Source organism: Stegostoma tigrinum, chromosome 9 (genome assembly GCF_030684315.1).
Source record: "Stegostoma tigrinum isolate sSteTig4 chromosome 9, sSteTig4.hap1, whole genome shotgun sequence".
Taxonomy (NCBI): Eukaryota; Metazoa; Chordata; class Chondrichthyes; order Orectolobiformes; family Stegostomatidae; genus Stegostoma; species Stegostoma tigrinum.
This window is the reverse complement of record NC_081362.1, coordinates 28,195,072-28,210,839: the sequence shown is the minus strand read 5'-3', so window position 1 is coordinate 28,210,839 and position 15,768 is coordinate 28,195,072. Positions and strand designations below refer to the sequence as shown.

The window sequence follows — 15,768 nt, the reverse complement described above, 5'->3', positions numbered from 1 at the left end:
GGAAAAAGACAATTGAGTGACACATTTTGTATCAAAATTCAGTCTAGTCAAAGTTTTTCTCGCTCAACACTTCATAAGTCCCTTTAACAGTTTTAGGATAATGAATGTTCCAGAACCAAAGTATTGTTCCAACCCCACTGTATTGCTGCCATAGCATATTTGCCAATTAATACATTGTACAGAGTGCTCAGTATGGACGGGTTCACTTTTAATCCCAACTCAATCAGAACAGAGATAATGGGAACTGCAGATGCTGGCGAATCCAAGATAATGAAATGAGAGGCTGGACGAACACAGCAGGCCCAGCAGCATCTCAGGAGCACAAAAGCTGATGTTTCGGGCCTAGACCCTTCATCAGAGAGGGGGATGGGGTGAGGGTTCTGGTATAAATAGGGAGAGGGGGAGGCGGACCGAAGATGGAGAGAAAAAAAGATAGGTGGAGAGGAGAGTATACATGGGGAAGTAGGGAGGGGATAGGTCAGTCCAGGGAAGACAGACAGGTCAAGGAGGTGGGATGAGGTTAGTAGGTAGGAGATGGAGGTGCGGCTTGGGGTGGGAGGAAGGGATGGGTGAGAGGAAGAACAGGTTAGGGAGGCAGAGACAGGTTGGACTGGTTTTGGGATGCAGTGGGTGGAGGAGGAGAAGAGCTGGGCTGGTTGTGTGGTGCAGTGGGGGGTGGGGACGAACTGGGCTGGTTTTGGGATGCGGTGGGGCAAGGGGAGATTTTGAAGCTGGTGAAGTCCACATTGATACCATTGGGCTGCAGGGTTCCCAAGCGGAATATGAGTTGCTGTTCCTGCAACCTTCGGGTGGCATCATTGTGGCTCCGCAGGAGGCCCACGATGGACATCTAAAGAATGGGAGGGGGAGTGGAAATGGTTTGTGACTGGGAAGTGCAGCTGTTTATTGCGAACCAAGCGGAGGTGTTCTGCAAAGCGGTCCCCAAGCCTCTGCTTCGTTTCCCCAATGTAGGCATTCCACTCCCGCACATCCCAGATGTCCAAGTTCTTCAAGGACCGCAACTTTCCCCCCACAGTGGTCGAGAACGCCCTTGGCCGTGTCTCCCGCATTTCCCGCAACACATCCCTCACACCCCGCCCCCGCCACAACCGCCCAAAAAGGATCCCCCTCATTCTCACACACCACCCCACCAACCTCCGGATACAACGCATCATCCTCCGACACTGCCGCCATCTACAATCCAACCCCACCACCCAAGACATTTTTCCATCCCCACCCCTGTATGCTTTCCGGAGAGACCACTCTCTTCGTGACTCCCTTGTTCGCTCCACACTGCCCTCCCCAACCCCACCACACCCGGCACCTTCCCCTGCAACCGCAGGAAATGCTACACTTGCCCCCACACCTCCTCCCTCACCCCATCCCAGGCCCCAAGATGACTTTCCACATTAAGCAGAGGTTCACCTGCACATCTGCCAATGTGGTATACTGCATCCACTGTACCCAGTGTGGCTTCCTCTACATTGGGGAAACCAAGCGGAGTCTTGGGGACCGCTTTGCAGAACACGTCCGCTTGGTTCGCAATAAACAACTGCACCTCCCAGTCGCAAACCATTTCCACTCCCCCTCCCATTCTTTAGATGGCATGTCCATCATGGGCCTCCTGCAGTGCCACAATGATGCCACCCGAAGGTTGCAGGAACAGCAACTCATATTCCGCTTGGGAACCCTGCAGCCCAATGGTATCAACGTGGACTTCACCAGCTTCAAAATCTCCCCTTGCCCCACCGCATCCCAAAACCAGCCCAGTTTGTCCCCTCCACCCAATGCATCCCAAAACCAGTCCAACCTGTCTCTGCCTCCCTAACCTGTTCTTCCTCTCACCCATCCCTTCCTCCCACCCCAAGCCGCACCTCCATCTCCTACCTAACCTCATCCCACCTCCTTGACCTGTCCATCTTCCCTGGACTGACCTATCCCCTCCCTACCTATACTCTCCTCTCCATCTTCGGTCCACCTCCCCCTCTCTCCCTATTTATTCCAGAACCCTCACCCCATCCCCCTCTCTGAAGGAGGGTCTAGGCCCAAAACGTCAGCTTTTGTGCTCCCGAGATGCTGCTGGGCCTGCTGTGTTCATCCAGCCTCACATTTCATTATCTTCAATCAGAACAGAGTTGGTCATTGTCAAAGAATGGGTATTTTCCAATATGGAGATGGAGTAAAACAACATGGGAATCGCTCTATGCAGCTTAAATGAACTTCCTCTTGGTTACTAATGGAGTAAAGGGCCGAAGAGGTTACCCGATCATTGTATTGACCAACAAGGAGCAGGAGAGAACTCCATGCTAATAAAACAATTAAATGTATTTTCTGTGTGTAAATGAGCTTCGATAGTCCTTGACTGCCACAATAAACCATGACTTGTGACTGAACACTCGACTGCTGAATCAGAAGCTTGTGGGTTTAAATTCTAAGCAGAGACTAGAACAAAATCTAGTGTTATATCGAGGACGCACTCCATTGTCAATGATATTGTCTGTTGCAGGAAATATTCAGCTAAAGCTCTATTTGCATCCTCAGGTGAATACAAAAGATCCCTTTGGCACTCTCAAAATGGAGCAAAGGAGTTCACTGGATAATCATACTTAATCAGCTCCACCAAATTGATTGGCTTGTTTTCACATCCTGCTGAGGTGCCCTTGTGCAAATTGACTGTTGCATTACCTACTTTATAACAGTTACTACATTTCAAAAGCACTTCATTGGCTGCGAAGCACTTTAGAATGTCTTGAGACCAAGAATGGCTACATAAATGCAACCTGATTTTATCTTTACCTCTGGAAATTCATACTAAAGCACTGCTTTCTCATAATTTACAGACGTAGTACCCTGTTCACAAATTACAAGACTATAACAGTTAACTCTCGTGATTAGTACTCACTGTACTCCGTAACTTGTCAAGCAACAGATTCAACTGAGTCTGAGGGGGTGGGACAGAGAAAAAGAAAGCAAGAACTTTAATATCAGCATTTTGTGGTTGAACGTATGCAAGTACATCAATGGAACCTTGGCATGAGAGGTTTTGCAGCTAACTGAGCATAGCATTATTTGTTGTGTATAACAAACTAGTTAAAAATTGTACAATGTGGAAACAATTTACTGCATGCATTTAATGAGCTGTACATTAGTGAGAAAAACCTCAATGATTCACAAAATTATAGGAGCAGCAAAAAAGCATATTGCGATGCAACTTTAAAAATATTGATACATGTTGATATGGAGGAGGTAATAGTGGAGCATGCAACCAAACATCCTCCAAGTCATGAAGCATGAATGAAGTGATTCCTAACAGAAACCATGCATAGCACGGCCCAACCTTAACCCTTTTCAAATCTAGCACCTAAGTTAATTGACATTGCCAAGCTGGCCAAAACAATGCACTGAATTCCTCACCCTCGCCACCCCACTCCCTATCATTCCAAAAATAAAGAGGGGGAAATGACAAAACCTAGGTGTGACAGGAGCTAGCCCCTTCCTCAGTCTGTTGGCTAATACACAGCATTGTATTGTAATGAACCATGCAGAGCAAAATGCTCCCATACTCAATCATGTTGCTCATACTGTGCAATGGGAGCACTGCAATCACCTCAATTTGCCTGGATGTGTGGTCAGAGGTAGGAGATAATTTAGGTTTCTTTCTGCTCAGTGGCTCCTGTTGAAAAGGTGCACATTTCAAGAATCAGTCAGGCAGTATTAGTTGTCGGTATGATGATCCCAACAGTTCAGTGGCCATCACTATCTAAGGTACATTAAATAAAATGGCCAATTGAGTAACTGCCAAGGCTTGAGGAACCCATCTTACATTGGCCAATGACATTTGATTTCCATCTTGACCCTGTCAGGAGTGAAAATTTCACAATTTTCTGACTCAGGTAATGTGGCTTTGTTGCAGTCAACTTAAACAAAATCATGCCCGCACTAAAAATGAACATGTCAATCTACAGAGTGTTTAGCTGTGATTACTATCAAGTCAAATACTGAATTAAACAGTGTTAATGGTGCAGTTTCATTTAGGAGAACACTCTCACATCCTTTTTCAAGACAAGATGAAGGTTCCTACTTGGGAACGGGAACAAAGACATGAAATGGAATTATTTTAAAAATGCCCTTTTGCTACACAGGATCCCTGCTGTATGCATCAGGTTAGGTTCATAGAATCAATACAATTTTATTACTAATGGTCCAACAAGCTGCACTGAGATTAGCTGGTAATTTTGCAAGGCTGAAGTGTCATCAGAATTGAAGGAGTGTAAATTTAGCAGTGATCAATGACCAAGTCATATTTTGTAAAAGTACCCAAAAGGAATCTGGAAACATTCATAGTAAGTAGATTGGTTATTACAAGGTTTGTGAGGGCAACCATCAGACATATGGCAATTAAATAACAAATTGTCATTACAAGTCGCTACCTGTCAAGATTTCTGACATGTTGTTTCAGGATCAATCTTGTGCTAAAAAGTGTTAAAATGCAATTTTAAGCAACCAGCCGATAGGAGTGATGTTCATTGCTTTAAGCAGGTACATTACTGGTGTGGTTGCTTGAGTAAAGATTTACCTGCCATCTCTGACTGTTGTCTATTTTTTCTTTCCCAACCTCCCTATAGTTTTCTCTACTCATTCTGAACTGGAGCATCTCACATCAAGTCACTGCCTGAGGAAAAGGAGCAGGAAAAAGATGGAAAAGACAAGACCTGAAAGTTGGCTTTAGTACAAACAGAAGAGAGAGGAGATTAGAAGTAAGCATCAGAAATTGTGGCAAATGGACAACAGAAAGAATGCGAAGATTATAAATATCACCTTACAGCTGTCAACATCAATTCACATTTTCTCTTCCCCCGAGTCTGAAATGTTCAAGTTAATTACCCTCAAAGAATGTTTAAAAAAAGGACAAAAAATTTTTACTTTAAGTAGGAGTAGATTGGAATTTTTGTTCTTTAAAATACAATTAGACTTTTCTTTTTCATTATACATTTGCTGCCTTTGTATTCAGTGATGCACATTCCATTACATGTCTGGAACAGGTTTACACATGGTTCTGATGTGTTCCACAAATTCAGGTTATATATAGAAAAACCAAAAAAGAAAGTTTCTGAAAGACATTTTATAAACCTCAACTGAAAAGGTTTCAAGAGTAGAAACATTGACAAGAAAGCAGTTAATAGACAAAGTTACTCGAACCTACAAACTTCATAGATGGATAAGACCAAGTGTAACATGAAATTTGAACAGCAGATGATCAAAAAGCACAGTTTTATTCTTATTCTACTGGCATCAAGTGATTAGAAGACTTGAGAGATTAAGGCTAAAGAAGGAAGACAGCATTTACACAGAACTAAACCTATGGTTCACATTTGGTTAAGGAAATCCTTTGTCTGTCTGATTCATCTCCCACTCAAGAGCTTGCCTCCAAAGACACCCCTTCCTCCAAAAAGAGTCTTTTTGACTAAGCCAGCTGCTGCGTTCAGTGTCCCGCCTTACCATCACCGCCTGGAGGGCGTGGCACCACTATTCTGGCTGCCGTGCTCAGCATCCTTCCCTGACTATTGTCACCTATGGCTAGGAATCCATTACTTACTTTCCTGCTTGGGGCCTTCCACTCTCAGCAACTACACATAACACACTGTTTGTTTGCAAAAGAGTTGCATGGTTAACAGATTCAATAGCATATGATGGCCAGAACATTTTGGTCCACATTAATGACTGCATTCTCTTCATGCATCTCCAATCTAGCAAATGGTATGGGTTGGATGACATACAACATTTGTTCAAGACGACCTTCCTTGCCTCCTATCTATAATGATACCATCCGGTGTCTGTGGTGGACTACCTATGCTGGGCTCGAGGTTGGTCAGGTCTCCAGGAGTCACATAATTGATGACATGTCTGTTTCCACTTCCCAGCAGATCATTCCTGTACTGTTCAAGTCCTGATTAGACCTTCTGGCACCAGATGCATCCACTGGATTCACAACACAGGTCAGTTAAGAATTCCTCATCATTATCTTACTCTACTTAACCTGAGCCACCACACACTGACACTTCAGGACCTGATATACCACTGTGTGAGTTGCTCACTTCCACATTATCTGTTAGATTTCTGGCAACAAGCAACTCCTTTCTCTGAAAGATTTTCTAAGGTTGTCTTTCCACTTTCGGTGCATCAACATTTTTGTGGCCATCTGTATCCAGCCACTCGACTTATTCTAAGCCCTGATATTTCATTTTCAGAGGCATACCTTTGTGCCAATTGGAAGTTCAATTTTGTCAGCCATGTAATCAATGTTTTTTCTTCTCGGTGCTTCACTCTATCATTTTGGATGTCATCTAAAAATGCCTGCTGTGATGCTCACTATTCACTTGCTCAGCTGGCCATCCCCATCAGAAACAGTGGTGAACTCAAGCATTTTATCCATTATCCAATAGAGAGATTAAGTGGAGAATAATCTGTGGATTATTGCAGGGTGCTATTATGAGAGAAGAACCTGCTACAGAATATACAAAAGGTCACTTTCATTTACTTTCATGAGGCATGACGAGCAGATGGTCATGCACAGCATGGTTGAGTCAGTTCTACAATCAAATTACCCTCTGAATGATGCATCATGGTGCAGCTGTGGGTGATGCAATAGACCTTGCAAAGCTCCTGTAGGCTCTTACTCTCAAAGTTATGTCATTGCTCACTGTGAATCCAATATGGAGCATCAAAATGGATAAACTAATCATGCACTAAACAGTGGCTTCAGATGAAGCCTTTTGGTCAAAATGGACCAACCTGAAGAAACTTGGTAGAGACATCCATGAATGCAAGAACATGCTCGGTCCCATTACTGCGGAGGTCAAGGACCACAGAAGTCCATTTCAAGGATCTCTACAGGTCTCTTGACAACCAGAGTTTCCATGTTGGGGTGACAGTACTTCTCCGTTTTGACCAAAGTACACTTTTCTCACTTTTGACTGTTATCATCATTATCAACAGCCATTCCAGGTCAATAACACTGCTCTGTCAAGGTTTTTATCAAAGTTGTTGTCTTCTGTTGCTTGGTGTTCTGCTCGATCATGAACTGCTATCAACACTTAACATTGACAGGAAGTATGTGAATCTCTGCCTGTTTGGGCTCCCTAATCATCTGGTGCTGGATTAGTGCATGTTAGGCATTACAACAATGGTACAGTCCACTGAAGCAACAAACCAGATAAAGGGAAACCAGTAATTGTATTATATTGGATTTGCAAAAGGCATTTGATAAGGTATCACGAAAAAGACTACACTATAAGAGTAGTGCAAGGTGTTGGGGGTAGCATATTAGCAGACACATGGGATTGGCTAACTAATAGAAGGTGGCGTATTGGGATAAAGGAGGCATTTTCTGGATGGCAACTTGTGGCACAGGGATTGGTGCTGGGGTCACAATTATTTACAGTGTATGTTAATGACATGAATGAGGGAAGGAAACATACTACAGACATGCATGGATCACACAAAAATAAGTGGGAAGTCAAGTGCTGAGGATGATACAATGTAGAGGCAGGCAGGCAGACAGGTAAAGTGGGTGGACAAAAACTTGGCAGATGGAATAGAATGTGGGAAATGAGAGATCTTACACTTTAGTAGACAAGAAGGGAGCTCAGTATTATATCAAGGAAGACAGGAAAAGACTTGTGACAGCACAGCTTGTTGGCCAAAGAAATTGGTATCCCATTACGAAAGAGAGAATGGAAATCTGGGTAGCAAACAGTTGATGAGACAAGTTTCTGCTCAAAAGGTGCAAAAGGAGTGTCCTTTCCTAACCACTTCTGCAGCATTCCCTCATTTCCTCGGCAAATTGCTGGTGGAGCAGCCAACTGTGCACTGCCTTGCACAAACCTCCTTTAGTCACTCACCACACGCAGATCTACACCAAAATCCACCAGACCAAGGAACTAACAGTTTCCTCTCATCTTCAGCAGGACTATAATTTTGTCTGGAAAGATAAGCGTTTTTCTGGTTTGACTGTCAAGCTGAACTGTGACAAGTCTGATAAGTCTTTCAAGGGTTTCCCTGAATGTCAAGCCAAAGAGGAGTACACTATCTAGTTTCATGAGGACAGACTGGAAGTTAAAGCTAAATAAAAAAATGCATTTTATATGGAACCAAGTCTGTGGTTTATAACCAGCTGAGGAAATCCTGTCTGCCTGATCCTTCTCCTCCGTAAGGAGGAGGCTCAAAAAGGAGAAATGTTCATTGCTCCAGCTGCCCTGTTCATTCCCTCCCTTGAACTGCCAACTGCTGCTGGAGATCTTGGCACGACTGCTGGGACTGCACTTCTCGGCAACCTCCTTCACCATAACCACTTAATGCTGTTCTGTTACACTTGTAAGGTATGCTAAATCTGAGAAAGGATGCACAATTAAATCTATACTAAATATAATGTTCTTTGCCATTACTCTTTGGCAAGAACAACTGTAGATTCAACAGTTCCATCTCCCCATCCAACCCACTGTTACAGATTCTAAGGCCAGGTGGACTAATATTTGGTCATAGAAGATGATAGAATCCCTACAGTGTGGAAACAGGTCCTTTGGCCTAACAAGTCCACACTGACCCTCAGAGCACCCACACAGACTCATTCCCTATAACCCACCTAATCTGCACATCCCTGAACATTATGGGCAATTTAGCATGGCCAAGCCACCTAGCCTGCACATCTTTGGACCGAGAGAGGAAACCAGAGCACCTGGAGAGAACGTGGAAACTTCACACCGACAGTTGCCCATGGGCGGAATTGAACCTGGGTCTCTGGTGCTGTGAGGCAGCAACATTAACCACTGAGCCACAGTGATTTGATTTATTATAGTCACATGTACCTAAGTACAGTGAAAAGCTCTTGCATTTGCTTTGGAACAGCAGGTTCATTAAATCAGTAAGGTACTCAAGATTACTCTTAATCTCTTTTTGAGGTTGGTTAATTTAGTTGAGTAGATGGTTGATTTGTAACGCAGAGTGATGCCAACAGCACAGGTTCAATTCCCACACTGGCTGAGGTTGTCATGAAAGACTCTCCTTCTCCTTTCACCCAAGGCGTGGTGACCCTCAGGTTAAACCAACAGCAATCATCTCTCTCTTGGAGAGAGCAGCCCAATGGTCCAGTAGGATTACGGTGACTTTTAGTTTTACTCAGTCATGTGCAAAATTTTTCCTGACTGCCACCAAATAGTCATTTCCAAATTCCTGAAGACTGTGTATGAGCCAGTTTATTGTTTATATTGACCCACGCGTCCCTTCAGTAGATTCAATAACATGAACATCAAGGGATGGCTGTTAAACACTTGGCTCCAACTTGAACTATGTGAGGAAATTGTTTATACCAATCATCAGAAATCAAATTGACAGACTAAATGTTGAGCTTTTGCCGAAAGTAGAAAGAGTTGCAACAGATGCTAATTTCTAACTTGGCACATTTCTTCATAACAAATGCCTGCTTTGGTTCAATTGATAACACTCTCAGATTTCGCATCTGACTCCAGGAGCTTTAGCGTAGTGATAAAAAGAGAAATGCTGCACAACTGGACATGCTGACTTTTGGATGGCTGTTAAACTGAAGCACCAGCTGTCCTCTTAGGTGGATGTATCTATTTTTAGAAGTATAGGAATTCTTTTGGCTTGGCTGACAATTAAACCTCCTTTATCACCAGAAATAGATGATCCAGTAATTTCTTTCACTGCATTTCATGTCATTTCGTGTTCATCGCAACATTTAAAACACATTTCGATAGGTATTTGGATGAGAAGGGTTCAGAGGGATATGGACCAAACGCACACAACTGGAATTAGCTGAGTGGGCACCATGAACCAGTTTGGGCCAAAGGGCCTGTTTCCATACTGTACAACTCTATGACTATGTTGCTGATGGAGGCTTGCCTTGGGCATTAACATTACAACAGTAATTACACTTCCAAAGTAATTAATTGTCCCAAACTATTTTAAAGTCATATTGAGATTGTGAAAAATCAATTTATACGGCAAGATCAAATCTTTCTTTTTATAAAAAAACTTCAAAGCAATATGCAAACACTGCCTACAAATGTACTAGTATTTCTGCCCTAAAGTAAAAGCACCGTTATCAGTGGCATTACCCATGTTGCAACGATGGCTTTCAGAGCAATTTGCATGTTAACGTATTGCAAGATCCTGCAACTGTTTTCAGCTTAGAATGGAACACATTCACAGATCAAGAACTAGAACAGGCCATTCAATAGTCCTCATGAATGGGGAAGATTCAAGCCTCCACTTTAGGGTTATAACAATACCCAAGATCCAATACTCAATGTAAAAAACAGGTCATTAGAGAAGGTGATAGCCTGGTAGTCTTATTGCTAGACTATTAATCCAGAGACCAAGATAATGCTTTGGGGATGCAGGTTTGTATCTCGCCATGGCAGATGGTGGAATCTGAATTCAATAAAAATCTGGATTTAAGAGTCTAATGATGAGCATGTTGGAAAAAGACCATCTGGTTCACAAATGTCCTTTAGAGAAGGTAACTGCTTTACTTACATTGTCTGGCCTGTATGTGATTCCAGACTCTCAGTAACCCAAAAAGCCTCTGGGCAATTTGGAATGGGCAATAAATTCTGGCTTGGCCAGTGGAATCCACATCAATGGCCACAATAGAAAGAAAACCTTCAGTGCTTATTCTGAACAGTTTCTAATTAACCTGTTCAGAGATGTCTGGAGCAGGTGGGACTTGAACCTGAGACACTACCACTAAGATGGTGTCTGGACCGGTAATCTTGTACCTTCCTTGGAAGCGGAGAAATTTCAATTCATCTAATAGTATCAATCAAGAATAAAGAGAGTAATTAACTGCTGGATTATCATCGAGATCCATATCGTTCACAAATGCACTTCAGGGAAGGAAATCTGCCATCTGGCAGAAATGTGATTTCAAACCCACAGCAAAACAGACCATTTTAACTTTCCACTGAATTTATCTAGAAAGCTCCAATGTTAGGAGCCATTAGGGGCGTGCAATGACAGCTTGCCCACAGATGCTCACGTGCTGTGAATGAAGAAAAATAACGTTGAAACGTGTTTTTTGAAACATGCTCATTAAGGACGTAGAGCACCTGATTCACCAAATTCTGGTCCTGAAGGTAAATACAAAAATTAAATCAGTAAGTTTGTAGGTACAAATACACGAGTAACTGGAGAATATACTGCAAGTGTTAAGGAGACTAATGTCAAGAGAAAGTTAGAATGATTTTAAAACAGGTTTAGTTATAATTCATTCTCATTATAATGTACAATAACGATGAATAGTTCCCATTACTTATAAACTAACAATCCCTTGAGTTTTGTGGGGAAGCTCTCACTTAGACAAACACCATGTTAAGAAAAGGGTGAGATATTAAAACAGATCCAGAGAAGGCCAAATTACTGCAGCATGTTGCAGCCCGAAAGAAAAAAAACCAGATTATTCATGATGTTACTATCTAAATGCCCAAATCAGAATGCATTTCAAAAAGCACTAACTCAATAGGCTGTCTGTCAATGCTCTTTAAATTCTGTAAGAAAACATTGTACATTTCTTATTTATGGATACAACACAAGAGTTCTCCAAATGGATCTACCTTGAATTTATTTCCAACACTAATGAAGCTCAGTTTTCCCGCCTTCTGCTTTGTGTCCTTATTGTTGTTGGTTCCTTCAAAAAGTTTCCGAACAAATGGATCCTTTGATTCAGACACCAGTGATTCCAAGGACATGTGTAAGGCATCATTGTTCTTTTCCACAAATTTCGCCTGTCAAGGAAAAAGTCACATTAAAATAATTTTAATCATTGAACACTTCTTAAATAAAGGATAAGACATGATAAAATGTGAACTAAGCAAGGAGTGGAAATTTTATGGTAGAATTAAGAAATATAAAAAGATTAGATTAGATGAAAAAGATCCAAGATGTAAGAGTTGCATGGCCCAGGCAGCAGCAATGAAGTGATAAAAATCAAAAATACAATATTTAGAAAACTTGGTAGCAAAAGCACAGTGGTTTTATATAGAGCATTTCTGTTTTCAACAGACAAGCATAAAAGTACTACCACATCAGAAATGTTGTGAATTTCCTCAGTGTTCAAATTGTTTTCTGTAACACTACACTCTAGTACTAACAAGGGGGCAGACTATATCAGATTTAATGAACAATGAGTCAGATTTACTTCACAGCCTAACAATGTAAGAATAGTCATTTTATGGTTGTCGTTAGGTGGCCAAGTTCTGTTTGAAAAGGATAAACATAAAACAGAAAAACTTCTAGATTTAAGTAAAGCCGACTTCAATAGGATAGAAACAAAGAAGATAGGAGCAGGAGTACGCCATTTGATCCGTTAAGTCTGCTCTACCATTCAATATGATCACGGCTGATCAAGCTCAACAACACAATCTCTCCCTCTCTCCATATCCTTTGATCTGTTTAGCTACAAGAGCGAATAGCTACCACCTTGAAAACAATGTTTGTCTCAACCACTTTTTTGTGGTAATTAATTCCAAAGGTTCACCAGTCACTGGGTGAAGAAAGGTCTTCTAATCTCAGTATTAAAGGGCTTACCTTTATCCCCTTCAAACTATGAGCTCTGGTTCTGAACTCCCCCACTATTGGGAACATCCTTCCTGCTTCTCACCTATCTAATCCTCATAGAATTTTATAGGCTTCGAAGAAGTTGCCTTTCATTCTTCTAAACTCCAGTGAATACAATCCTAACTGACTCAACCTCTCCTCGTACACCATCACAGGAATCAATTCGGTAAAGGTTCAATTTACTCCCTCTGTAGCAAGAGCAATCCTCCTCAGAGAAGGAGATCAAAACTACATACAATATTTTAAGTGTGACCTCAACAATGCCCTGTATATATGCAGCAAGATATCCTTGTTTCTGTATTTAACTTAAGACCATAAGACCACAAGACATAGGAGTGGATGTAATGCCATTCGGCCCATCGAGTCTACTCTGCCATTTAATCATGGCTGATGGGCATTTCAGCTCCACTTAACCGCGCTTTCCCTGTAGCCCTTAATTCCTTGCTAGATCAAGAATTTATCAATCTCTGCCTTGAAGACATTTAACGTCCCAGCCTCCACTGCACTCTGTGGCAATGAATTCCACAGGTCCACTACTCTCTGGCTGAAGAAATATCTTATTTCCGTTCTAAACTGACCCCCTCTAATTCTAAGGCTGTGTCCATGGGTCCTGGCCTCCCCGCCTAAGGTAAACAACTTCCTAGTGTCCACCCTTTCTAAGCCATGCATTATCTTGTCAGTTTCTATTAGATCTCCTCTCAACCTTCTAAATTCTATGGAATTACAATCCCAGGATCCTCAGCTGTTCATCTCACTATCAATGCCAACATACAATTTGCCTTCTTTAGGGCCTGCCAGACCTGCGCACTTACTTTCAGTGACTGGTGCTTAAGGACACTTAGGTTTTGTAGAACAACTTGCAGCCAAAGAATAATCTGCTTTCTTAAATTTTGCTAGATAACCTCTCATATACAGTTCTGCCATGCATTTGCCTACTTCCTTGCCTATCCAGATCACACTGCAACATCTCTGCATCCTTCTCATAGCTCACCCTTCCACTGTGACATCTGCAAGTCTTGAGGTATTACATTGAGTTCCCTCATCTCAAAACAACAGCATATATCATGACCAGCTGGGATTTCAATAGTAACCCCTGTGGTACCTCAGTCATCACTACCTGCCGTTTAGCAAAATACCCATTTATTCCTACTCTTTGTGTTTCCTGTCTGCAAACAAATTTTCTATCCATCTCAATACACCATTCTCAATCACACATGCCCTAATTTTACCCATTAATCTCTTTTGTAGTTCTTAGTTGAAAGGCTTCTGAAATACCAAAAACCACATTCACTTCCCCAATCAACTCTGTTAGTTATATCCTTGGAATAGTCCAGCACAATTTCCCTTTGGTAAATCAATGCTGTGTTGGATTCCAACTCACTTTTTTAAAAAGTGATCTGCCATAAAATCCTTGACAATGGACTCTAGCACCTTCCTCACTACCAACATCAGACTCACCAGTCAAAAATTCCTGGTTTTCTCTCTACCCAAGATCCTCTGTCTAACCTGTCATTTTTAAATGGTAGGGTTACATTAGGTACTGTTCTGAAATCTGAAGAATCTTGAAAGATAACTACTGATCACAGAAACCTTAGCATGAAAGCAGGCCATTTGGTCCATCAATTCCACACAGATGCTCTGAAGAACTTCCCACCCAGACTCAACCCCCTACCCTACCTTATATTGCCCACAGCTAACCCACTTACCTACCCATTCCTGGACACTATGGGCAATTTAGCATGGCCAATCCACCTAACCTGCACGTTTTTGGACTACAGGAGGAACCGGGAGCACCCAGAGGAAAATCTACACAGATGCAGGGAGAATGTGCAAGCTCCATACAGAAAGTCACCCAATGCTGAAATTGAAGCCAGGGCCCCTGGGGCTGTGAGGCAGCAGTGCTAACCACTGAGCCATCATGCAGCCCTGCATCCTCTATTTGAAGGGCCACTTGCTTAAGTACTCTGGAAGGCAGATTATGAGACCTTGGGGATTTTTCACCCTTTGATCCCATCAATTTCATAAATTACAATTTAACTTCAGTTCCTCCCTGTCACTATTCCAGTGTTCTCTATCTTTTCTGGTGAGTTATTATGTCCTCCTCCTGCAACTGAAGAAGCAAAGTACGAAGATAGTTTTCAGCTTTTTCTTTATTCTCCATTGTAATGTCCCCCATCTCTGGGGACTTCCATCAGTTTTTACCAACCTTTTTCCTCTTTCTATACCTGTAGAAACTTTTACACAGTCAGTTCTTAGGTTCCCCTCGAGCTTACTCTCATTTTATATTCCCACTTCTTAATCAATCCCATGCCCCTCTGTTGCTAACTTCGAAACTGTTCCCAATCCTCAGGTCTGTTGCTTCTTTCTTGGCAATTTGTTTGCCTCATTCTTGCATCTCATACAATCTCTTATCTTCCCTCGTCAGCCATAGTCTGGCCACTCTCCTCTTTGCATTCTTACACAAGATGGAAATAAGCAATTTTTGTAGCTCTCACATTCACACTTTCAATGTCTGCCATTGCCTTTCCAATATCATTCCGCTCAATAACATTTCCCAATCATGTTTCATGCATTTGTAGTTTCCCTTATTAAGATTCAGGACTCTCATCGCAGGTGAGTGTCTCCATTTTGAAGAAGAATTCTATCATATTGGGTCACTCGTCCCCAAGGAGTCTCTCATAACTACATTACTGATTATTCCTTTCTTGCTGCATAATAGCCAGTCTAAGATGGCAGATTCTCTACAGGTTCCTCAGCACATTGGTTCAGTAAACCATCCTGTATACATTGTAGGAATTCCTCTCCTGTAGTATTGAGGCTAATTTGATTCACTGAATTTATAAGCAAATTGAAGTCATCCATGATTATACCTGTTCCTATACTGTATGTGTCTCCAATTTCCTGTTTAATGCCATTGCCATCACCATTTTAATTTGGTGGTCTATATACCATCCCCACTAGTGATTTTTAGTCCTTGGTATTTCTCAATTCAATCCACACAGCTCCTATGTTGTGAGCTGATATCTTGCAAAGAACAAAGAAAATTACAGAACAGGAACAGGCCCTTCGGCCCTCCAAGCCTGCGCCGATCGAGATCCTCTGTCTAACCTGTCATCTATTTTCTAACCATCTGTG

General features: G+C 42.1%; 1 protein-coding gene across 10 annotated transcripts in view; it reads right to left on the bottom strand.

Annotated features, from left to right (window-relative positions):
* The window catches only part of LOC125454586 (unconventional myosin-VI), a 224,848-nt gene that overhangs the window by 35,879 nt on the left and 173,201 nt on the right, over positions 1-15,768 (bottom strand). For 8 of the 10 annotated variants that reach the window (XM_048535510.2, XM_059648454.1, XM_059648455.1 and 5 more), the window contains 2 exons: positions 11,631-11,801; positions 2,903-2,941 (listed from right to left, as the gene is read on the bottom strand). In XM_048535510.2, coding sequence (XP_048391467.1) covers positions 2,903-2,941; positions 11,631-11,801 — 210 coding nt within the window. Of the gene's footprint in view, positions 1-2,902; positions 2,942-4,576; positions 4,673-11,630; positions 11,802-15,768 lie in introns of all 10 variants that reach the window. The other 2 variants (XR_009446140.1, XM_059648453.1) reach the window with 2 other exon arrangements.